Source organism: Mobula birostris, chromosome 13 (genome assembly GCF_030028105.1).
Source record: "Mobula birostris isolate sMobBir1 chromosome 13, sMobBir1.hap1, whole genome shotgun sequence".
Classification (NCBI taxonomy): domain Eukaryota; kingdom Metazoa; phylum Chordata; class Chondrichthyes; order Myliobatiformes; family Myliobatidae; genus Mobula; species Mobula birostris.
In genome coordinates this window covers 70217402-70242031 of record NC_092382.1, presented here as the reverse complement: position 1 = coordinate 70242031, position 24630 = coordinate 70217402, and the positions used below count along the sequence as shown (strand labels likewise).

The window sequence follows — 24630 nt, the reverse complement described above, 5'->3', positions numbered from 1 at the left end:
GTTCGCTGAAGCACCGATCGAATGCGCAGGCGTCAGGGTTGCGGCTGTTCCCGAATATCGCGCATGCGCGCAGTACATAAAAAGCCTCTCGCGAAATCAGCTCCAGGTAAGAGATATTCGCCGGCTGCGGGTGGGAATTTTCAACACCGAATTCGGGACAATCGCTGTGAGCTCCGGACACCGTGGCCCGGAATCCCGGGACAGTCCTGTTCTCTTCCCTCTCTCTCTCATCCCCACGATCCGTGCACGGGCCCCTTGGAGCTTCCGGCTGATGAGGGAATGGGAACCGATGGATCTCTCAGATAGAGCTGAACTCCAGCTATCTAAATGCAAGGATTGGGAACTCGGAGAAAGGGAACAAAATCTTTTACATCACCAGCTGAGAAAATCACCTTTGTTCTGTGAAATTCTCTGCCACAGGAAACAGTTGAGGCCAGTTCATTGGCTGTATTTAAGAGGGAGTTAGATATGGCCCTTGTGGCTACGGGGGTCAGGGGGTATGGAGGGAAGGCTGGGGAGGGGTTCTGAGTTGGATGATCAGCCATGATCATACTGAATGGCGGTGCAGGCTCGAAGGGCCGAATGGCCTACTCCTGCACCTATTTTCTATGTTTCTACCTCCAATCACAAACAAGAGATAACCTGCAGATGTTGAAAATCCAAGCAACACACACAAAATGCTGGAGGAACTCAGCATTAGTACTCTTTTCCATAATGCTGTCTGGCCTGCTGAGTTCCTCCAGCATTTTGTGTGTGTTGCTTGTTCTACTCCCTCTTGTTCTGGACCTTTCTACCCGTGGGGACATGTTTTGACCCATTCCCTCTGGGTACATAATGATATCAAACACTTTTGTCCTGGGCAACAAGTGCCAGACTGCAATGAGACAGACCACTGCCCTTCCCTTCATATTCATTGGCCGTCAGTCACCTGGGGGAGGGTTCAGGGGAAATATTTATGTACAATACAGAAACTGGTGTTACCTGTGTGTATTGTGACGATGCAAAAGTTGCTGGAGAATTTACAAGTGGGAAGAAGTGGAGTGATATTTGGAAATCTGACTTTTTAAAGTGTCATTTAGCAAGCAAATCAGATATGGACAGTGTGCAAAAGCTGGAGTGAGAAAATCCTTCATAACCCTCTACAGGTCTGCAACACAGATTGTGTGAGAATGCAGATTAACTTGATGAAACCCAGAGGATATCAAAGTTCTTATTAATAGTGATTTGCTAGCTGTTAAAATAAATCCCTCTCTATTTAAAGTTCAGTGTGCACATGTTGTTGTCACTGGGTAAAAATTGCACAGCACAAGATTTTTTGGCACACTGGTCATTACAAATTAGAGAGGACATTGGTGGGAAGGTGGGGAGACCTCCAGTGTCCCTGATGCCCTCACCTGCAAGATGTGCATCCAGCTGCAGCTTCGACATACCCACCCCACAGAATCCACAGCCTCCCGTAACTTCCTGTCGTCTATCACGCAGGTCTTAGACGACGGCAAGCAGGAGAGTCTGGATCGGCCACTGACCCTGGACGAGCTGACAGGCTCCATCCGTTCCTTCGGGTCGGGTAAGACTCCCGGAAGCGACGGCTTACCGGCTGAGTTGTACTCGGCTCTGTGGAACTGGATGGGCCCAGACCTGCTGGAAGTGTACAACGCTATGCTTCTGGCCGGCAGTATGTCTGTGTCCATGAGGAAGGGCATCATCACCCTCATCTGCAAGCAGAACGGGGAAAGGGAGGACATTAGAAATTGGAGACCCATCTCTCTCCTGAATGTGGGCTACAAGATCCTGTCCAAGGCTATTGCCAACAGGGTCGAGTCTGCTCTAGGACAGGTGATTCACCCGGACCAAACCTGTGCTGTACCGGGCAGGAAGATCTCAGACAGCCTCGCACTGCTGAGGGACACCATCGCCTACGTGCAGGACAGGGGGGTGGACACCTGCCTGGTCAACTTGGACCAGGAGAAAGCCTTCAACAGGATATCACACACATACATGGCGGACGTGCTTTCCAAAATGGGATTTGGGGAGGGAATCCGGAATTGGATTAGACTGCTCTGCACAGACATCCGTAGTGCAGTCCAGGTCAACGGGTGGGAAACAAACAGCTTCCCCATCAGGTCGGGAGTCAGGCAGGGCTGTCCCCTTTCCCCTGTCTTGTTTGTCTGCTGCATAGAACCCTTTGCGGAAGCCATCAGGAGGGATGGGGGCATAAGAGGGGTGACGCTGCGAGGCAGTGGAGGGACCCAAGTGAGAACCTCCCTGTGCATGGACGATGTCACCGTCTTCTGCTCTGATCCGAGGTCAGTTCACAGGTTGATTGGCACCTGCGAACAGTTCGAGCTAGCGTCGGGGGCCAGGGTCAACCGCACGAAGAGCAAAGCCATGCTCTTCGGCAACTGGCCCAACCGATCCAGGGTCCCCTTCACCATCAGGTCCGACCACGTGAAGGTGTTGGGGATCTGGTTCGGAGGGGCTGAGGCGTGCAACAAGAACTGGCAGGAGCGGACTGCCAAGGTGAAACAGAAACTGGGACAGTGGGGAGGGTGCTCCCTGTCAATAACGGGCAAGAACCGGGTCATCAGGTGTGAGGTGCTCTCAGGGCTGCTGCACTGGGCGCAGGTGTGGCCCGTCCCCCGCTCCAACAGCTCGGAAATCACCCGAGCTGTCTTCAGATTCGTCTGGGGATCCAAGATGGAGCAGGTGAGACGGACTGTCATGCACAAGTCCCTGGACAATGGGGGCAAGAACGTCCCCAATGTCGCCCTCACCCTAATGGCCAGCTTCGTATGTGGCTGCATCAGGTTGTGTGTAGAACCCAGGTATGTGGGCACCAAGTACCACTATGTGCCCAGGCTCTACCTGTTGCCCTGGCTATGAAGGATGGGTCTGGCCCCCCTCCCGCGCAATGCCCCAGTCAGCTGGTCGTTGCTGGCATACCTGTCCTACGTAGCAAAGTTCTTCCAGGAGAACGCCTTTGACCACGGGGCCATCAGGCAGTGGTCGGCACGTAATGTCCTGCAGGCACTGCAGGAGAAGGACGTGATGGACACAGTGGTGTGGTTCCCTAAGCAGACCGTCCAGTTCATCTGGCAAAATGCCTCATCGCCAGATCTCACCAACAGGCACCAAGACCTCGCCTGGCTGGCGGTGAGAGGGACCCTCCCAGTCAGAGCCCTCCTATATGCCCGGAACGTCGTCTCCGCACCCCACTGCCCACGGGAGGACTGCAGTGAGGAGGAGTCTGTGACAGTTCGCAGAGAGGGTGTGGAGGAGGATGGACGGGCTAGTGTCACGTTTCATCCCCAGCAGCTGCGTAACAGAGGACTCTGTGATCTACGGGCTGTTCCCGGGGACGCACACGGAGACCAACATCCGGTGCTGCTGGCAGATCATCAATTCGGTGAAAGACGCTCTTTGGTCGGCCCGAAACTTGATGATCTACCAGCACATGGAGATGTCCGTGGGAGAATGCTGCCGACTGACACATTCTCGGCTGCAGGAGTACGTGCTGAGGGACGCACTGAAACTCAGTGCAGCCACCGCAAGGGCCCGGTGGGGAAGGACCACAGTATAGAGTTCTTCTCCCGTGGGAGTGGGAGGGGCCGGGTGGCGGGGAGTATACCCCTCAACAGTGATACGGTAAGGTGAAGAACTGGAGTGCCACGTGGGTGGCCATAAATATGGATATGTACAGACTATAATGGAAACGTATGTAAAGGATGGGAAGTTATTGAATGGTTTATTGTATATATTTATTTTTGAATATAGTATATTTTGAAACATAAAAAAAACCCTGCACTTTCAGGCATTGGATCTGGTGTTTTATAAGGAATAGGATGGGAGGTAGAAAATAGCATTACTGGTCAGGGATAGTATCACGGCTATGGAAAGGGAGGATGCTGCAGAGGGAGTGTCCACTGAGTCGGCGTGGGTGGAAGTCAGAAATAGGAAGGGATCAATCACTGTGCTGGGAGTAGTCTATAGCCCCCAAATAGCCCTCAGGACACCGAGGAGCAGATAAGCAGACAGAGTTTAGAATGGTGCAGATTTGTAGTTATGGGTGATTTCAACTTTCCTCGTATTGACTGGCACCTCCTGACTGCAAGGGGGAGAGGTGCGGCTGAATTTGTCAGGTGCATTCAAGAAGGATTCCTGACACAGTACGTGGACTGGCTGATGAGAGGAGAGGCCATACTGGATCTAGTTCTGGGTAATGAACCTGTTCAGGTGGTAGACCTCTTGGTGGGGGAGCATTTTGGTGAGAGTGACCACAACTCCCTTAGCTTCAGCATAGCTATGGAAAAGGATAAAAACAGACAAAATGGGAAAGTGCTTAACTGGGGAAGGGCTAACTATGAAGGGATGAGGCAGGAACTAGCGAGAGTAAATTGGAAACAGATGTTCAAGGGTGAAAGCACAGAAGTAATGTGGAGGAAATTTAGGGACCACTTGTGCTGGGTTCAGGATAGGTTTTGTCCCTCTGAGACAAGGAAAAAATGGTAGGAAAAGGGAATCGTGGCTGACGAAACACGTGAGGCAACTCGTCAAGAGGAAGAAGGAAGCATATGTTAGATATAAGAAGCAGGAAGCAGGAGGGGCTTATGAGAAATATAGGGTAGCCAGGAAGGAGCTTAAGGACTTAGGAGAGCTCGAAGGGGGATGATGAGAAGGCCTTGGCATGTAGGATTAAGGAGAACCCCAAGGCGTTCTATGCGAATGTGAAGAACAGAAGGATGGCAAGAATGAAGGTGGGGCTGCTCAAGGATGAAGAAGACAACATGTGCCTGGAGGTGGGGGAGGTTGGGGAGGTCCTAAATGAATACTTTGCTTCAGTATTTACAATTGAAAAGGATCTTGATCAGGGTGAGGTCAAGTTAGAACAGGCCTGTGTGCTGGACAATGTGGAGTTTAAGGAAGAGGGAGTGTTGGATCTTCCTAAAAACATCAGTAAAGAGCTTTTCCAAATGTTCCCGTTAAATTTTCACTTCCCCACTTATCCATGACCTCTGGTTGTCATCCCACCCAACCTCAGTGGAAAAAGCTGCTTGCATTTACCCTATCTATACCCTTATAATTTTGTATACTTCTCACAAATCCTCAATGCAATGTATAATTTCCTTGTTTATGTTTAAAGCCATTTTTAGGTGTATAAGATGATGAGGGGCATTGATCGTGTGGATAGCCAGAGGTTTCTTCCCAGGGCTGAAGTGGCTAACACAAGGGGGCAGAGTTTTAAGGAGCTTGGAAATAGATACTGAGGGGAAGTCAGGGGTAAGTTTTTTACACAGAGAGTGCTGGGTGCGTGGAATACACTGCCAGCTATTTGTGTGAGAGTGTTTCAGTTACTGTGGGGCCAGGCACCCATGCAGCTCAATGGGAACAGGGAATAATACCAATGGAGAGAGTCAAACTGAGCCAGGTCACAGATTGGCAGAAGTGCCCCATTCTTATACAGACAGGAAGAGCATCAGAATTTGATGGCCATTCCAGATACCAGCACAGTGCCCAGTTAGAAGATGATTTCTCTCTCCAACTTGGGTTGAACTTCACTGTAACAGTGTGATGGCAGATCACACCTTGACAAATCAAGTGATCTCATCTGAAATGTTGTCCTACACCCATTGATGGATTTTGTAAATCTTTTTACAGGTTAAAAATGACAAGGAATTTGTCTGCGGGAATCTCGAACACAACACGCCAGTTTTGCTGTCTCTGTCCAGATATTTAAGAAGTGGAGCAAGGTATTCACTCGATCATCCTTCCTGTTCAGACAGTGGGAATGGATTCAGTCGGTCATTTCAACTGAAGGTACATCAGCAAGTTCACACTGGGAAAGGCCATTCGTCTATTCTGTGTGTGAGAAGGGATTCAGTCAGTCTTCCCACCCGTGGACACCAGAGGCTGGTCATCTGCTGAATTTGTGGGGTAGGATTCACTTGGTCATCTGACCTAATGGCTCACCAGCGAATTCACACCGGGGAGCGGCCGTTCACCTGCTCAGCCTGTGGGAAGGGATTCTCTCGGTCATCTTACCTAATGGTACACCAGCGAATTCACACTGGAGAGTGGCCGTTCTCCTGCTCGGATTGTGGGAAGGGATTCACTTGGTCATCTCAACTGAAGGTACATCAGCGACTCCACACTGGCGAGAGGCCGTTCACCTGCTCAGACTGTGGGAAGGGATTCACTTGGTCATCCCAACTGAAGGTACATCAGCGACTTCACACTGGCGAGAGGCCGTTCACCTGCTCAGACTGTGGGAAGGGATTCACTTCGTCATCTCAACTGAAGGTACATCAGCGAGGTCACACTGGAGAGAGGCCATTCACCTGCTCAGCCTGTGGGAAGGGATTCACTCAGTCATCTGACCTAATGGCTCACCAGCGAGTTCACACCGGGGAGAGGCCATTCACCTGCTCGGACTGTGGGAAGGGATTCACTTGCTCATCTCACCTGAAAGTACATCAGCGAGTTCACACCGGGGAGCGGCCATTCACCTGCTCAGACTGCGGGAAGAGATTCACTATGTCATCTGATCTACTAAAACACCAGTCAGTTCACACCAGAGAGAGGCCATTCACCTGCTCAGACTGTGGGAAGGGATTCACTCGGTCATCTTACCTAATAGTACACCAGCGAATTCACACTGGAGAGTGGCCGTTCTCCTGCTCGGATTGTGGGAAGGGATTCACTTGGTCATCTCAACTGAAGGTACATCAGCGACTTCACACTGGCGAGAGGCCGTTCGCCTGCTCAGACTGTGGGAAGGGATTCACTCTGTCATCTCATCTGAAGGAACATCAGCGAGTTCATACTGGAGAGAGGCCATTCACCTGCTCAGACTGTGGGAAGGGATTTGCTTCGTCATCTCCACTGAAGGTACATCAGCGACTTCACACTGGCGAGAGGCCATTCACCTGCTCAGTGTGTGGGAAGAGATTCACTTTGTCAACTGATCTACTGAGACACCAGTCAGTTCACACCAGAGAGTGGCCATTCGCCTGCTCAGACTGTGGGAAGGGATTCACTTCGTCATCTAAACTGAAGGTACACCAGCGAGTTCACACTGGGGAGAGGCATTTTTATGCTCAGACTGTGAGAAGGGATTCACATCGTCATCTAAAGTGAAGGTACATCAGAGAGTTCACACTGGGGAGAGGCCTTTCACCTGCTCAGACTTTGATAAGAGATTCTCTCAGCCAAATCAACCAAATGTGCATCATTGAGTTCAAACTGGGGAGAGGCCGTTCACCTGCTGTGAATGCGGGAAGGGATTCACTCAGTCATCTATCCTTGTGTAAATCCCGTTTTGGCTAGCAGCTTAATATAGGGGGTGATAGCCCCCCAGCCTGGGAAAACTTAAGAAATCTCATTTGGTTGAATGCTGCGTGATGTGTCCCCTGTTACAAATCAGTACCCCGAAATAACAAAAACAGTACAGAGTATGTGATTATACGATTGAGCTTTATAATTCCTACTTTGACTATAGGGTCAGGAAAGAAAACCAAAAAAAGAAAAGGGGCCCACTCTCTCCATTCATGTCTTCTCATTTCTCCCCGGCAAAAGACTGGGAAAATCTCTCTTCCAGACTCACATGAAAGAACAACATTTCTCTCACTGGATAACCCCGCATTCCAAAATCCTGTTATCTGTAGTCATAACCTAAACATTGCTGCTACAGAGAAACCATTACCTCAGCAGTGAAACATTACAGAGAGGCCATTACATTAGCAGTGAAACTTACAGCTTATTCAGCATATTACACTTGTGACACACTGCCGGGTTCACACTGGGGAGAAAGTTTCAATCGGCTACATGCTGGATATTTGTCCATCACCATTGCTGAATGCAATTTCGAGGGTGACTGTTGGTGCTGAACTCTGTAATTATTGCTGCTGCTCACCACACCCAGTTCTGCACCCTGGTCACTGGGTACGGGGGGACTTTCTTCTGCTGCATATTCACCTTTAATGGGACTGGAGTTTAATATTCTGGATCTGAGACATATAAATCAGTTCTATTTTAAACTCTGTCTCTGGTACTTAGTGAATTTATGACACACCTAGTGTACAGTAGGGAATCAACTCAGGCCGGCTGGACCCTGCCAGTGATTCTGTTCCACGACAGTCCTTTTAAATCCACCCCTGTTGTTCATCTCTCGCTCTCCCTGTGGGATGGGTTCCAAACAGTCACCACTCTGTGGGTGAAGAGGTTTTGCTTGAATTTTCTGCAGACTGAACAAGTCGAGCTGACTGCAGTTCTGTCTGAGATGTTCTTCGCCCCTCAAATCTCTGGGCTGAGGAAGAATGTCATTGGGAGTTAACCTCTTTATTCAGGGTTCATTCCCACATTATGGGTCATTTTCTCTGCTTCTGAAGGGTTGTAAGGAAATACCACTGTCCCCTAAAGACTGAAATCAGAATGGGAAACCATCAGTTGGATGCTCAACAGAACAGGGTCAGAAACCAGAGGCGGGTCTGCACAGGGCAGAGTTTGGGGCTCTGGATGATGGTCGGGGTAAGAACGTATGATGAGGAGAAGGGAATCAGCAGCGGGGCATGGCAACGAATGACAGAGCAACAACATTTGGAAGCTGATTGACAGAGAAAATAATTTGTTTGTCTGACTGGTGACACAAACAATGCCCATGGTGAGGTGCTCCACTGGTCAAGGAACATGTGTGTGTTGGGAATGGTTTTATCTATTGAGGGAGTTGTTCCTGCTTGTTTATCCTGTAATATTATATCCGGATGGTTATTATGGGTTGTCTTATCTGTAATAATGTATTGATTATCATATAATTTGTAAGATTTGGACTCTAAAACTGGATCGGGCTTGAATTTATGGTGCCTTTATGAAGTGATGAAGGGCATTCTTGAGTTTGTATTTTACAGCAAGATTTTGGTGAATGATATTTACCACTTGATTGTACCTTTGTAATTAATCAGATTGAGTTAAACTGCTGCAGGATCCTGGAATGTGTTGGATTGTGTCTCGTTTCTCTTGGCATTTTCTACACTTGCTGCCTTGTTTGTTTGTATTTCCTGTATTTTTGATTTTTTTCCCCCTTTTGTTAACCAGCTTGTCCTGTATTTCTGGAAGGACTCCCTCTGTTTCTGGGAAGAGGTCTCCAACTCTCAGTCAGGTGCTCGATGCTTCCTTGTCACCATCTCGTCTGCTCAGATCGTTGGGATGTCTCCCTTGGAGGGTCATACTCATTCCACTGGTTAATCTTTTCTTCCATAGTGATGATTCCTTTTTCTGAGCTGGTCTCTCATTTAAGTTTTCTGGTCTGTATTTCTTATTGTGATTGCATATACACACCTGGAGTGCCGAATTCTGTTCATTTTTGATGAAAATATATACTTAGAAGTTTTATCTGACTGTTGTGTTTTTTTTTCATGTGTGTTATTTCTCTTCCTCCTTCTGTCCAAGATAGTGTTAATCTAAATGGGTTTGAGTGTAAATAGGCTTTTCTAAGGTTGTTATTTATCTTTGTAAATTTTACTGATTGAAATGGGACCAAGGTATTTTTATATTTAAAAAAAGTCAATGTTGGTTTTGATGAAAGTATTTATTGCCTTTGTTGTATTTGTTAACAATTGAGCTCTGGTTGGCAGGTTTTTTTAAGCTTTGAACTAAATTTTGTCAAAGGTTTTCCCTATTTTTCACTACTTTCTATTTTCTTTGCTTGTTGATATTCCAGATACGTGGGTATCAAGATTCCAGATGAAGGGTCTTGGCCCGAAATGATGATTCCCATCCATAGATGCTGCCTGACATGCTGAGCTCCTCCAGCACTTTGTGTGTGGTTCTCTAGATTTCTAGCATCTGCAGGTCCTCTTGTTTCCCAGATACTTTCATGCTTCTTGAAAGAACAAGCTGGTATTGGGGTTGTGTGGGTCTGTTTTTAAAATATTAAATAACATCATTAGGAAGAGCTGGCATAGGGTTGGAAGGTGTAGAATCTGTGGGTAGAATTAAGGAACAGCAAATGTAAAAAAAAAATCCCTGATGGGAATTGTATAGAGACCTCCAAACAGTAGTAAGTATGTGGGCCACAAATTACAATGGGAGATAGAAAGTGCGAGCCAAAAGAGCAATGTTACAATAGTCATGGGGGATTGTCATGCAGGTGATTAGGAAAATTAGGATGATGTTGGTCTCAAGAGGAGGAATTCCTAGAATGCCTGCAAGATGCTTTTTTAGAGCAGCTCATGGTTGAGCCCGCTTGGGGATCAGCTATTCTGGATTGGGTGTTGTAATGAACCCGAATTAATTAGGTCTCTTAAGTTTAAAGAACCCTTAGGGGCAAGTGATCTTAATATGATCAAATTCACCCTGACATTAGAGAAGGAGAAGGTAAAGTCAGATGTGAAATAAAGTGAACTAGAGAGGCATGACAGCAGAATTGGTCAAACTGGTTTGAGAAGAATACGGGCAGGGATGAAACAGAGCAGCAATGGTTGGAATTTCTGGAAGCAATTCGGAAAGCACAGGATAGACACATCACAGAGAGGAAGTAGTATTCTGAAGGTAAGGTAACAAAACTGTGACTGATATGAGAAACCAAAAAACAACATAAAAACCAAAGAGAGGGCATGGAGCAAAAATTACTGGGAAGTTAGAGGATTGGGAAGCTTTTAAAAACCAACAGAATGCAACTAAAATAATTAAGAAGGAAAAGATGGAACACATAGGTGAGCGAGCCAGTAATATTAAAGAGGATACTAAATTTTTCTTCAGGTACATACAGTGTAAAAGAGAGGTGGAAACCACTGGGAAATGATGCTGGAGAGGTAGTAATGGGGTGGGGGTGGAAGGTGATGGCAGATGAACTGAATAAGTATTGTACATCACTCTTATCTGTCGAAGACACTGGCAGGAATATGAAAGTCCCAGATGTCAGTGGTCAGAATGTGTAAAGTTACGTTACTCGGGAGAAGTTTCTTGGGAAACAGAGATGGTCTGAAGGTAAATAGATCACCTGGACCAGATGGTGAACACCCCAGAGATCTGAAAGAGGTGGCTGAAGGGATGTGGAGGCATTAGCAATCATCTTTCGAGATCTTACCCCCACTATCCGAAATCTCCTCTCCTCACCCACCCTCCCAACTCCACTCCTGTCCCCGCTTGCAGGGCAACAGTCTGCCGGTGTTTGCCCCCCAATGTGGTGAATCGCCACCACTGTGGGCTCAGACATTTCCACAGATGAGCCCCTCCTGTCCCCACCGGGACAAACATCCTGTCCGCCCCCTCTCTCACCGTCTTCATCCTCTCCCTCCCCGGGGAACCGGCATCAAACCGACGGGCCGAGCGGTCTCCTCCTACCTCTCAGCGATACATCAGACTCCGGCCGCAGGAGACGCTTTACAAACGCCCCAACTTCCCCCGGAGGGAAATGGAAATAAATCAGAAAGCGGACATTTACTTTGGGGTTTGTTCCTCTTTGAGAAGAGATGTCAGCGGGGTAACGCCCTCTCGGCTGGTCCGCCTCCGCTATTGGGCGTAATCAGTGATTGACATCGCTTCGGGCCAATGACTACAGCGCAGCGGAGGTGAGGGGTGGAGGGGTCTCGTGGTCGGTAGCTCAGCCGTTAAACTGCCTCAGCAAGAGCGCAGCAGCGCGTGTGTGACGTCGATACGCGCGAGGGGAACCATGTGTGACGTCAGGCGGGTGGTGGAGCGCTGGTATTTAAAAACACCTGAATGGATATTTCTTATGATTTCAGTGGGACAACAACATTAATCACGGGTTTCATCACTGAATCCAGTGTTGTGAGATGTAAAGTCCCTGTTATGTGTCAGGGTGTGCCGTGTTGTTGGTGGAGTGGGCAGCGTGGTGTTTGTCTCGATTCGGGTCACAACACCAGAATTGCCAGCGGGGTCCACACACAGTGTATTAGTGACCAGAAAACCTCCCGTCCCTGCAGTCTCTGTCTCCTGGTAAACTCAACACCCTGACAATGTGGATCATAGATACCCCTTCCTCTCAGAGTCAGGGAATCATTCAGACAGCTGATCAAAGAGAGGAATTATATTTATTGGTCATTAAAGTTCACCCAGATTCGTTTGGACGGATTTGATGTGGAGTTCGGGGGTCACAGTGAAAGGGCCGGACGGCCGAACTCTCTCCGTTGTCTAAACATCCTTCCAGGTGAGGCGACCCTTCACCTGTGAATCTTCCGGGGTCGCCCGTTGTGTCCGCTGCTCCCGATGCGGCTCCTCTACACCGGTGACACCGGCTCCTCCGCAGTTGTGCGGGGTCGGGTTGTTTTTACTGGGGGATCGATGTTATTGTTCCCATTTGTGGGAGGGGTGGGTTTTGGGGGTTGATGATCGGGATGCCGTTCTTTTTTTATACGGGAGTGGGGTGGGAGTTTGATTTTTTTCTCTCTGAAAGCCTTTCTTTTTCTTTCTTTGTTTCGTGGCTCCCTGGAGGAGCAAAAAAAAAACTCTGTTTATCGATGCAAACAACAGGAAATCTGCAGATGCTGGAAATTCAAGCAACACTCATAAAAGTTGCTGGTGAACGCAGCAGGCCAGGCAGCATCTGTAGGAAGAGGTGCAGTCGACGTTTCAGGCTGAGACTTTTCATCAGGACTAACTGAAGGAAGAGTGAGTAAGGGATTTGAAAGTTGGAGGGGGAGGGGGAGATCCAAAATGATGGGAGAAGACAGGAGGGGGAGGAATGGAACCAAGAGCTGGACAGGTGATTGGCAAAAGGGGATACGAGAGGATCATGGGACAGGAGGTCTGGGAAGAAAGACAAGGGGCGGAGGGGGGGACCCGGAGGATGGGCAAGAGATATATTCAGAGGGACAGAGGGAGAAAAAGGAGAGTGAGAGAAAGAATGTGTGCATAAAAATAAGTAACAGATGGGGTACGAGGTGGAGGTGGGGCCTAGCGGAAGTTAGAGAAGTCGATGTTCATGCCATCAGGTTGGAGGAACAACACCTTATATTCCGTCTGGGTAGCTTCCAACCTGATGGCATGAACATCGACTTCTCTAACTTCCGCTAGACCCCACCTCCCCCTCGTACCCCATCTGTTACTTATTTTTATACACACATTCTTTCTCTCACTCTCCTTTTTATCCCTCTGTCCCCCTCACTGTACTCCTTGCCCATCCTCTGTTTCCCCCATCCCCCTTTTCTTTCTGCCTAGGCCTCCTGTCCCATTATCCTCTCATATCTCTTTTGCCAATCACCTGTCCAGCTCCTGGCTCCATCCCTTCCCCTCCTGTCTTCTCCTATCATTTTGGATCTCCCTCTCCCCCTCCCACTTTCAAATCTCTTACTAGCTCTTCCTTCAGTTAGTCCTGACGAAGGGTCTCGGCCTGAAACGTCGACTGCACCTCTTCCTAGAGATGCTGCCTGGCCTGCTGCGTTCACCAGCAACTCTTATGTGTGTTGCTCTGTTTATCGATACCTGCTTTGATAATAAATTAACCTTTGAATTATCCGCTCCGAGCGGGACTTCCCGGTGTCCAAACATTTTCACTCCGATTCCCATTCCTGTTGCGACGTGTCAACCCATCGCCTCCTCTTGTGCCAAGATGAGGCCTCCCTCAGGGTCCAGGATCGGCGCCTCATATTCCGTCTGGGTACCCTCCAACCTGACGGCATGAATATCGATTTATCCTTCCGGTGAACAAATCTCCCCGTCACCTCTCCATCCCACTCCCTCAATTCCTCTCTGACTTTTCAAGTCCTCTCTCCTGCTGATCACTTCTCTCTGGGTCCACTGCTCCAACCCTTTCTCCTATTCTCCACTCTCCTCTCCTATCAGATATGGGTTCTCGTTCTCTCTCTTTCTCTCTCTCTCTCTTTAGACTGGCCGACTGCCTGTCTGCAGACCTCTCTCTCTCTCTTATGGTTAAATCCACAGTTAGCGCTGTCAGCCTGTGACTGACGTCATAGTCCCGCCTCCTCACTCCGGCGCTCTTAAAGACACAGTCACAGTCCGACCGCAGGCTCGCAACAGCCGCAACACAACTTCCCGACTTTTCAACTCAGTGCTTCAACTAATAAAGACAACCACGCCATTTGCCTTCTTAACCACCCGATCAATCTGTGCAGTCTCTTTCAGGAAGCGATGGACTTGGAGTCTAAGATCCCTCTGATCATCAACACTGACATCTCCGCAGCCGCATTAAACTCCCCGTCCAAGAAGAACAAAACCCGAAGTAAATGTCCCGCTTTCTGATTTATTTCTATTTCCCTCCGAGGGAAGTTTGGGGCGTTTGTGAAGCGTCTCTTGCGGCCGGAGTCTGATGTATCGCTGAGAGGTAGGAGGAGACCGCTCGGCCCGTCGGTTTGATGCCGGTTCCCCGGGGAGGAACAGAAACATGGAGAAGTTCAGTGCAGAAACAGGCCCACTCTTGACGATCCGAATGATAATTTATATGAGGAGACAAAATAGAAGTGGGAGATTTTAAGTAGTATTTTTGCATCTGTATTTACTCAGGAGATGGACACAGAGTCTATAGAAGTGAGGCAAAGCAGCATCAACTTCATGGAATCTGTGTTTGCTGTCTTAAGGCAAATAAGCGTGGATAAATCACCAGGACCTGACAAGTTGTTCCCCTGGGACCCTGCGGAAGACAAGTGCAGAAATTGTTGGAGCCCAAGCAGAGATATTTAAATCGTCCTTAGTGACAGGTGAGGGACTGGAGGATTGGAGGACAGGCAATGTTGTTCTGCTGTTCAAGAAAGGCTTTAAAAATAAATAGGAAATTCTACATTGGTGAGCTTGACATCAGTTGTGGGGAAGTTATTGGAACGTATGTGCAGGAAGTCAATATCTAAGTATATGGATAGATGTGGACTGATTAAGGATAGGCAGCATGGCTTTGTGCACGGTAGGTCATGTCTAACCAATCTTATAGAGTCTCTCGAGGAAGTTATCAGGAAAGTGGATGAAGGCAAGGCAGTGGATGTTGTCCACATGGACTTTAGCAAAGCACTTGACAAAGTCTCATATGGGAGGTTGGTCAAGAAGGTTCAGTCATTCAGCATTCAAGATGAGATAGTAAACTGGATGAGACACTGTCTTTGGGAGAAGCCAGACTGTGGTAGCAGATGGTTGCCTGTCTGACTGGAGGCCTGTGACTAGTGGTGTGCCACAGGGATCTGTGCTGGATCTGTTGTTGTTTGTCATCTATATCAGTAATCTGGATGATAGTGTGGTTAACTGGATCAGCAAATTTGTGGATGACACCAAGATTGGGGTGTAGTGGACAGTGAGGAAGACTATCATGGCTTGTGGTGTGATCTGGACCAGCTGGGAAAATAGTTAGAGAAACGGAAAAAGGAATTTAATGCAGACAAGTGTGAAGTGTTGCACGTTGGTAGGAACAAGGTCTTACACAGTGACTGGTAGGGCACTGAGGAGTGCTGTAGAAGGAAGGGATCTGGGAACACAGGTCTGTAATTCACTGAAAGTGGTACCCCAGTTAGATAGGGATGGAGAGAAAGATTTTGGCACATTGGCCTTCATAAGCCAAAGTACTGAGTACAGGAGATGGATGTTATGTTGACATAGTACAAGGCATTGGTGAAGCCTAATTTGGAGTATTGTGTACAGTTTTGGTCGCCTACCTACAGGAAAGATGAAAAAGAGGTTGAAAGAGTTCAGGGAAAATTCATAAGGATGTTGCTAGGTCTGGAGGACTTAGGTTATAAGGAAAGCTTGAACAGGTCAGGTGTTTATTCCTTGTAATGTAAAAGATTGAGGGGAGATTTGATGGAGGTGTACCACAATTATGAGGAGTAAAGATAGGGTAAATGCAAGCTGGCCTTCTCCACTGAGATGGGGTGGGACAACAACACGAGGTCATGAGTTTAGTGTGAAAGATGGAATGTTAAGGGGAACATGACGAGAAACTTCTTCACACAGACGGTCATCCGGGAGTGGAATGAGCAGACAGCACAAGTGGTGAATGTGACCTCAATTTCAACATTTAAGAGGTTTGTGTCAGTACCTGGATAGTAGGGATATAGGAGTAGAAAGTTCAAATAGTTAGCACAACCTAGATGGGCTGAAGGGTCTTGTTCTGTGTTGTACTTTTCTATGACTGTGACAAGAACCTTAAATAGTATTAATATTCACTCTAATTCCTTTTATCAGACCGACCGTTCATCTCAGCAGCAAATTTTTATATGTCGTTAAAACTGTGGCACTTTAATCTAACAGTGCATAAAAGAAAGTCCCAGCTGCAGGTCAACAAAGGCTATTTGTGTGAGAGTGTTTCAGTTACTGTGGAACGAGACACCCATGTAGCTCAGTGGGAAGAGGGAATAATACCAATGGAGGCACAGATTGGAGATGGCAGAAATGCCCCATTCTTACAGAGACAGGAAAAGCATCAGAGGGATGGATTCCAGTTGACATTTAATCCTAGATACCAGCACTGTGCCAGTTCGAAGATGAGTTCTCTCTCCAGCTTGGGTTGAAGCTCACTGCAACAGTGTGATGTCAGATCACAGCTTGCTGACTAAAGTGATCTCATCTGAAATGTTGTCCTTCAGCCATTGATGGATTTTGTAAATGTTTTCACAGGTTAAAAACGACAAGGAATTTATCTACAGGAATCTCGAGCACAACACGCCAAATTTTCTGACACTGTCCAGATATTTAAGAATTGGAGCAAGGGCTTCACTTGATCGTCCTTCCTACTCAGACTGGGCAGGGATTCACTCGATCATCTGACCGACTGGCATGCCTGTCATTTTACACTGGGGAGAGGCTGTTCACCTGCTCAGACAGCAGGAATGGATTCACTCGGTCATCTCAACTGAAGGTACTTCAGCAAGTTCACACTGGGACAAGGCCATTCACCTGTTCTGTGTGTGAGAAGGGATTCAGTCGGTCTTCCCACCTGTGGACACACCAGTCAGTTCAGACTGGGCAGAAGCTGGTCATCTGCTGAATTTGGGGGGAAGGATTCACTCAATCAGCTGACCTAATGGCTGACCAGCGAGTTCACACCAGGGAGAGACCGTTCACCTGCTCAGACTGTGGGAAGGGATTCCATCAGTCATCCACCCTACTGGTACACAAGTCAGTTCACACTGGGGAGAGGCCGTTCACCTGCTTGAACTGTGGGAAGGGATTCACTCAGTCATCCAATTTAATAGCGCACCAGCGGGTTCACATCAGGGAGAAGCCATTCACCTGCTCAGACTGCGGGAAGGGTTTCACTCCGTCATCTGACCTACTGGTGCACCAGCGAGTTCACACTGGGGAGAGGCCATTCACCTGCTCAGACTGTGGGATGGGATTCACTCAGTCATCTAAACTGAAGGAACATCAGAGAGTTCACACCGGGGAATGGCCATTCACCTGCTCAGACTGCGGGAAGGGGTTCACTTGTTTATCTCAACTGAAGGTACATCAGCGAGTTCACACTGGAGAGAGGCCGTTCACCTGCTCAGACTGTGGGAAGGGATTCTCTCGGTCATCCAAGCTACTGGCACACCAGTCAGTTCACACTGGAGAGAGACCATTCACCTGTTCAGACTGCGGGAAGGGATTCACTTGCTCATCTAATCTGAAGGCACATCAGCGAGTTCACACTGGAGAGAGGCTGTTCACCTGCTCAGACTGTGGGAAGGGATTCACTCGGTCATCCAGCCTAGACAGTCATCAGCGAGTTCACACAGGGGAGAAGCCGTTCACCTGCTCAGAATGTGGGAAGAGATTCACTTGGTCATCCCAACTACTGGTACACCAGTCAGTTCATACAGGAGAGGCTGCTCTCCTGCTATGAATGTGGGAAAGCATTTCTGCAATCATCCTGCCTACAGAGACACCAGCGAGTTCACACTGGGTAGAGGCCATACACCTGCTCAGAGATTGGGAAGAGATTCTCTCAGCCATCTCCATCAAATGTGCATCATTGAGTTCACACTGAGGAGAGGCCGCTCACCTGCTGTGAATGTGAGAAGGGATTCACTCAGTAATCTAACCTTGTAACACATCACTGGGTTCACACTGGGGAGAAAGTTTCAATAAGCTTCATGCTGGATATTTGTCCATCATTGTTTCTCAATGCAATTTTGAGAGTGACTGTCGGTGCTGAACTCTGCAATTATTGCTGCTGCTCACCACACCCAGTTCTGCACCCTGGTCACTGGGCATGGGAGGAGTTTCTTCTGCTGCACATTCACCTTTAATGGGACTGGAATTTAATATTCTGGATCTGAGACAAATAAATCAGTTCTATTTTGAAGTCTGTCTCCGGTACTTAGTGAATTTATAACACACCTAATATAGAGTAAAGAGGCAACTCAGGCCGGCTGGACCCTGCCAGTGATTCTGTTCCATGACAGTCCTTTTAAATCCTCCCCTGTTGTTCATGTCACGCTCCCCCTGTGGTGATGGGTTCCAAACAGTCACCACTCTGCGGGTGAAGAGGTTCCCCTTGAATTTTCTGCAGACTGATGAAATCGAGCTGACTGCAGTTCTGTCTGAGATGTTCTTTGCCCCTCTAATCTCTCGGCTGAGGAAGAATAACATTGGTAGTTAACCTTATTGACGGCTCATTTCCACATTTTGGGTCATTTTCCCTGCTTCTAAAGGGTTGTTAGAAAACACCCCTGTCCTCTAAAGACTGAAAGCAGAATGGGAAACCATCAGTTGGATGTTCAACGAAGCAGGGTCAGAAACCAGAGGCAGGTATGGACAGGGCTGAGTTTGGGGCTCTAGACGATGTTCAGGGTAAGAACGTATGATGAGGAGAAGGGAATCAGCAACGGGGCGTGGCAGCAAAGAACAGAGTAGCAACATTTGGAAGCTGACTGACTGAGAAAATATCTTGGTTGTCTGACTGATGACCCAAACAATACCCGTGGTGAAGTGCTCCATTGATCAAGGAAAATGTGTGTGTTGGGATGGTTATATCTATTGAGGAAGTTGTTCCTGCTTGTTTATCCTGTAATATTATATCCGGATAGCTATTATGGATTGTCCTATCTGAAATAATGTACTGATTATCATATAATTTGTTAGATTTTGACTAAAACTGGATCAGGCTTGAATTTATGGTGCCTTTATGGATTGATGGAGGGCATTCATGAGTTTGTATTTTAAAGCAAGATTTTGGTGAATGATATTTGCCACTTGATTGTACCTTTGTAAGTAATCAGATTGAGTTAAACTGATGCAGGATCCTGGAATGTGTTGGATTGTGTCTGGTTTCTCTTGGCATTTTCTGCACTTGCTGCCTTGTTTGTTTGTATTTCATGTATTTTCATTTTTTTTCCCTTTTGTTAACCGCCTTGTCCTGTATTTCTGCAAGGAACCCCACTGTTTCTGGGAAGAGGAATCCAACTCTCAGTCAGGTGCTCGATGCTTCTTTGTCACCATCTCATCTGCTCAGATCGTTGAGATGCCTCCCATGGAGGGTCATACTCATTCCACTGGTTAATGTTTTCTTTGACAGTGGTGATTCATTTTTCTGAGTTGGCCTCTCATTTAAGTTTTCTGGTCTGTATTTCTTATCACGATTGCATAGACACACATGGAGTGCTGAATTCTGTTCATTTTTGATGAAAATATATATTTTCTGTTGTGTGATTTTTTTTTCAAGTGTGTTATTTCTCTACCTTATTCTGTCCAAGGTAGTGTTAATCTAAGTGAGTTTGAGTGTAAATAGTCTTAGAAAAGTTTTCTAGAGTTATTTATCTTTATAAATTTTACTGATTGAAATGGGACAAAGATATTTTTATATAAAAAAAGTCAATGTCGGTATTGATACAAGTGTTTATTGCCTTTGTTGTATTTGTTAACTTTGAGTTCTACTTGGCAGGTTTTTTAAAGCCTTGAACGAAATGTTGTCAAAGGTTTTCCCTATTTTGCACTACTTTCTATTTTCCTTGCTTGTGGATATTCCAGGTATGTGAGGATCAAGGGTCCCGATGAAGGGTCTTGGCCCGAACTGATGATTCCCATCCATAGATGCTGCCTGATATGCTGAGCTCCTCCAGCACTTTGTGTGTAGTTCTCTAGAGTTCTAGCATCTGCAGGTCCTCTTGTTTCCCAGATACTTGCATGCTTCTTGAAAGAACAAGCTGGCAGTGGCATTCTGTGGGTGTGTTTGTAAAATATTAAATAAAATCATTAGAAAGAGGTGGCGTATTGTTGGAAGGTGTAGAACCTGTGGGTGGAATTAAGGAACAGCAAGTGTAATAAAAATCCCTGACGGGAATTGTATAGAGACCTCCAAACAGTAGTGAGTATGTGATCCACAAATTACAATGGGAGATAGAAAGTGCGTGACATAAGGGCAATGTTACAATAGTCATGGGGGATTGTCATGCAGGTGATTAGGAAAATTAGGATGGTGTTGGTCTCAAGAGGAGGAATTCCTGGACTGCCTACAAGATGCTTTTTTAGAGTAGTTCGTGGTTGAGACCACTTGGAGATCAGTTATTCTGGATTGGGTGTTGTAATGAACTGGAATTAATTAGGTCACTTAAATTCAAAGAACCCTTAGGCGCAAGAGATATTAATATGATCAATTTCACCCTGACATTAGAGAAGGAGAAGCTAAAGTCAGATGTGGGATAAAGAGAATTCGAGAGGTATGAGAGAAAAATTGGTCAAAAGTGATTTGCAAAGAGCACAACAGGGATGAAAACAGAGCAGCAATGGCAGGAATTACTGGAAGCAATTCGGAAGGCACAGGATATATACAGTGGCATGTAAATGTTTGGGCACCCCTGGTTAAATTTCTGTTACTGTGAATAGCTAAGCGAGTAAAAGATGACCTGATTTCCAAAAGGCATAAAGTTAAACATGGCACATTTCTTTAATATTTTAAGCAAGGTTACATTTTTATTTCCATCTTTTATAGTTTCAAAATAATGAAAAAGGAAAAGGACCCGAAGCAAAAGTTTGGGCACCCTGCATGGTCAGTACTTAGTAACACCCCCTTTAGCAAGTATCACAGCTTGAAAACGCTTTTTGTAGCCAGCTAAGAGTCTTTCAATTCTTGCTTGGGTAAATTTCTGTGTTCAGTCAATAGCAGCAAAGCACTGACTGTGGAAATTACAAATCAGAATATTATCAGAGTCACAGAGCCCAGCAGCAGTGAAACAGGCCCTTTGGCTCTTCTAGTCAATGTTGACCTGTTTTTGTTTTTACTGCCTAGTTCCAACTACCTGCACCATAGCCTCCATACACCTCCCATCCATGTCATCACCCAAGTTTCTCTTTAGTGTCTAAATCAAACCTATATCCACCAGTTCCACTGGCAGCTCATTCCACACTCCCACCAAACTCTGAGTGAGGAATTCCCCTTCAGGCTCCCCTGAAAGAATTCACTTTCACCCTAAACTTATGTCCAATGTGGGGGTGAGAGGGAAGACGGGGTGAAGAGGGAAGTCAGTAAGGGTAGGGGGTGGTCGAGTGCGGAGAGGGAAACAGAGCGGAGAGTTTATACTTAATATCTTTCAGAAAACGTACTTGTTTAAACTTACTTGCTGCAAACCTACTCTCCATACCCTGTACATTCTCAACCAAATTATTGATCGAAATGACAAGTAGCAATGTTCAAACTTCAAAGTAACTTTTATTATCAGAGTACCTATGTCACCACTTACAACCCTGAGATAATTTTTCCTATTGGATCACTTAGCAAATCTATAGAATAGTAACAGGATCAGTGAAAGATCAAGTAGAGCATAGAATTCAACAAACTGTGTAAATGCAAATATAATTACATATCAATAAATAACGACAGCAATGGGGTGTAACCCTGGGGAACCCCACTGGGCCGGGCCTTGAGTCCAATAAACAGCCTCCCACCATCACGCTCTGCTTTCTACCATCAAGACAACTGTCTTTACTTCAGTATTCACCAGTGAGAGAGATCTTAATGTTTGTGAGGGCGTTAACTGGGCTGATGTGCTGGAACATAACCAGCTGAAGAGAGAGAATGTGCTGGAAATTACACGAGCCTGCTTGAAGTCTCTGATGTGACAAAGCATATAATAAAAATAGAGAGTTTGATCTGGTGATATTTAATAAGATATTTGATAAGGTTTACCATGGTTGTGTCCTTCAGAAAGTAAGTAGGCGTGGTCTTCTGGGAATGATAGCTGCAGGATTCAGAATAAGTTTTGACCATAGAAGACAAGGGATGATTACACACAGAGGTGGTGTTCTGAAGAGATCTGATCTCGGACCACACCCACCCCCTCCACTTTTGTGATATTTATAAATGATTTGAATCAGGAAGTGGAAGGGAGGAATTAGTAAATTGGCGGATGATATGCCAGGTTGGTAGAGTTGTGGACAGTGTTACAGATTGTCGTAGGTTACAACAGGACATGGACAGAATGCAGAGCAGAGCTGAGAAGTGATTCACCATGGAAGGACAAATTTGAAAGCAGAGCACAGTGTTAATGACAGGAATGTTAGCCGTGTGGTGGAACAGAACAATGATAGGGTCCAGATCCAATGATCACTCTAAGCTTCTTAGCAAGTTGATAGGGTGATTAAGCAGGGATATTGGGAGTTGCCTTCATTTGTCAGGGGCTTGAGTTTAAGAGCCGCAATCTACTGTTGTAACTCTGAAATCCTGGTTAGATCACACTTGGATTACTGTCTTCAGGTCTGAACGCCTCGTTACAGAAAGGATACGGAATCTTTATACAGGTTGCATGGGATGTTTACCATGACGCTGCTTGGATAAGACATTCTGTACATTCTCTTTGGAGCAAAGGAGGTTGAGAGTCGACTCGATAGATTTGTACAAGATGCGTCTCTACCGAATCAGGGCCATGTGAAGCTGTGGAAGAATGTGGTGGATGGTAGCATGAGCAATCAACGCAGGTCTCAAGTTGTGCTTATGTGATCACTGACACTGGGCGGACAACATCTGAATAGCATTGATCATGGCTGGAGTCATTTGCCTTGTAAAGATAATCTCTGGGAGAAGGCAATAGAAAAGCGCTCCTGTCGAAAAAAAATTGCCAAACAATGAGCGTCATGGAAAGACCATGATCACCGATATCACAGCAAAGAAAGGAAGGTAAGCTGGGACATTGTTAGTACAAGTGGTTTAGAGGCGGCATCCAGGTGGGTTTATCAAATTAGTATGTATATTGTCCAACAGGAGCAGAAGCTGTACTGGATCTGACGTTAGGTAATGAACCTGGCCAGCTGACCGACATTTCAGACCAAACAGCTACCACATCTCCTTAAATTGTACGATAGCAACAGATAAGGATAAACATGGAGTTTGTGAAAGGATGTTAAAATGGAGCAAGTTACATTACGAGAGCTCCGTGCAGTACCTAGGGAGAGTTAATTGGGAACAGCTGCATTTGAGCAAGTCCACAACCAAATGTGGAAGGTAATTAATGTCTAACTGCACAGACTACAGGACAGGTATGTTCCATCAGAAGGAAGGACATGGATGGCAGGGTAAGAGAACCGTGGATGTCGAGGGAGGTCACGCGTGTAGTCCAGAATAAAAATGAAAAATAGGTAAAGCTGAGGAAGCTAGAATCAAACGGTGTCTTGGAGGATTATAAAGAAGCCAGAAAATAACTTAGGAGGGGAGTTGGGAAAGCTAGGATGGGCAATGAAATGCCCTTGGTATGCTCTATATACATCAGGGGCAAGAGATAACAAGGGAGAGGGTTGGAAACACGCAACGATAAAGTGAGAGGGTGGGGGGGGGGAACATTTGCTTGAGTTCAAAGGATGTGGGTGAGGTCCAGAATGAGTATTTTACATCAATATTTACCAAAAAGAAGGACGTGGAGGATGCGGAGATCATTGCCAAGAGTACTATTATGCTGGGGCTTTTTGAAGTATAGGAGGAGACAGTGCTCGGTATCTTAAATAGCAATAAGTTGGATAGGTTCCGAGTGCCTGATGGGATATACCTCAGGTAATTGAGAGGAAAATGAAGAGATTGCTGGGGCCTTGACAAAATATACTTCTGTCCTCCGTAGCCACAGGCCAGGTCCTGGAGGACTGATGAGAATTTCATGTTGCTCCATTATTCAAGAAGGACATCGGGGATAATCATGGAAACTATAGACCGGCAAGTCTCACCTCAGTGGCAGGGAAGGTAGGGGAGTATTGTGACAGATAGGATTCATGAGTATTTGGAAAACCTGATTAGGGAGAGTTAGCATGACCTTTCGTTTGGCAAATTGTGTCTTACTACCTTGATTGATTTTGTTGATAAGGTGACGAGGATGATTGATAAATGTAGAACTATGGTTGCTATTTCACCTCATTTCAGAAAGGCGTTTCACAAGGTCCCACATGGGAGGCTCATCCAGAAGATTAAGATGCATGGCATCAGTGGTGATTTGGCCATTATTGAATTCAGAATTAGTTTGCCCTTTGAAGACAGAAGGTGGTGAATGACTGGACCTATTCTAGCTGGAGCTCTATGATTACTGGTGTTCCGCAGGGATCGGTACTGTGACCTCTGCAGTTTATGATGTATATAACTGACCTGGCTGAAAATGTACAGGGGTATGGATAGCACAGATGACTGGCAAAGAATAGAGTGGGATGTACTGCACATCAGTTGCAGACATGGACAGAGAAATGGCAGATGGGGCATAACCCAGGCAAATATGAGTTCTTGCA

At 46.5% G+C, this 24630-nt stretch overlaps 1 protein-coding gene across 1 annotated transcript; it reads left to right on the top strand.

The window, feature by feature from the left end:
* Positions 1-4748: 4748 nt before the first annotated feature.
* On the top strand, positions 4749-18083 carry LOC140207985 (uncharacterized). The gene is made up of 3 exons (XM_072276517.1): positions 4749-4796; positions 6214-6717; positions 17315-18083. The coding sequence occupies exons 1-3, from the start codon at positions 4749-4751 to the stop codon at positions 17777-17779; spliced, it is 1017 nt and encodes a 338-aa protein (XP_072132618.1). The 3' UTR covers positions 17780-18083.
* Positions 18084-24630: the final 6547 nt, after the last annotated feature.

Bases quoted from the DNA above. Each gene is read 5' to 3' on its own strand.
- LOC140207985 (XM_072276517.1), top strand. From the start codon at position 4,749: ATGAAGGTGGGGCTGCTCAAGGATGAAGAAGACAACATGTGCCTGGAG. The intron at 4,797-6,213 runs GTGGGGGAGGTT...TCCCAACTGAAG, and splicing joins AAGACAACATGTGCCTGGAG to GTACATCAGCGACTTCACAC. The intron at 6,718-17,314 runs GTACATCAGCGA...TCTAAACTGAAG, and splicing joins CTTGGTCATCTCAACTGAAG to GAACATCAGAGAGTTCACAC.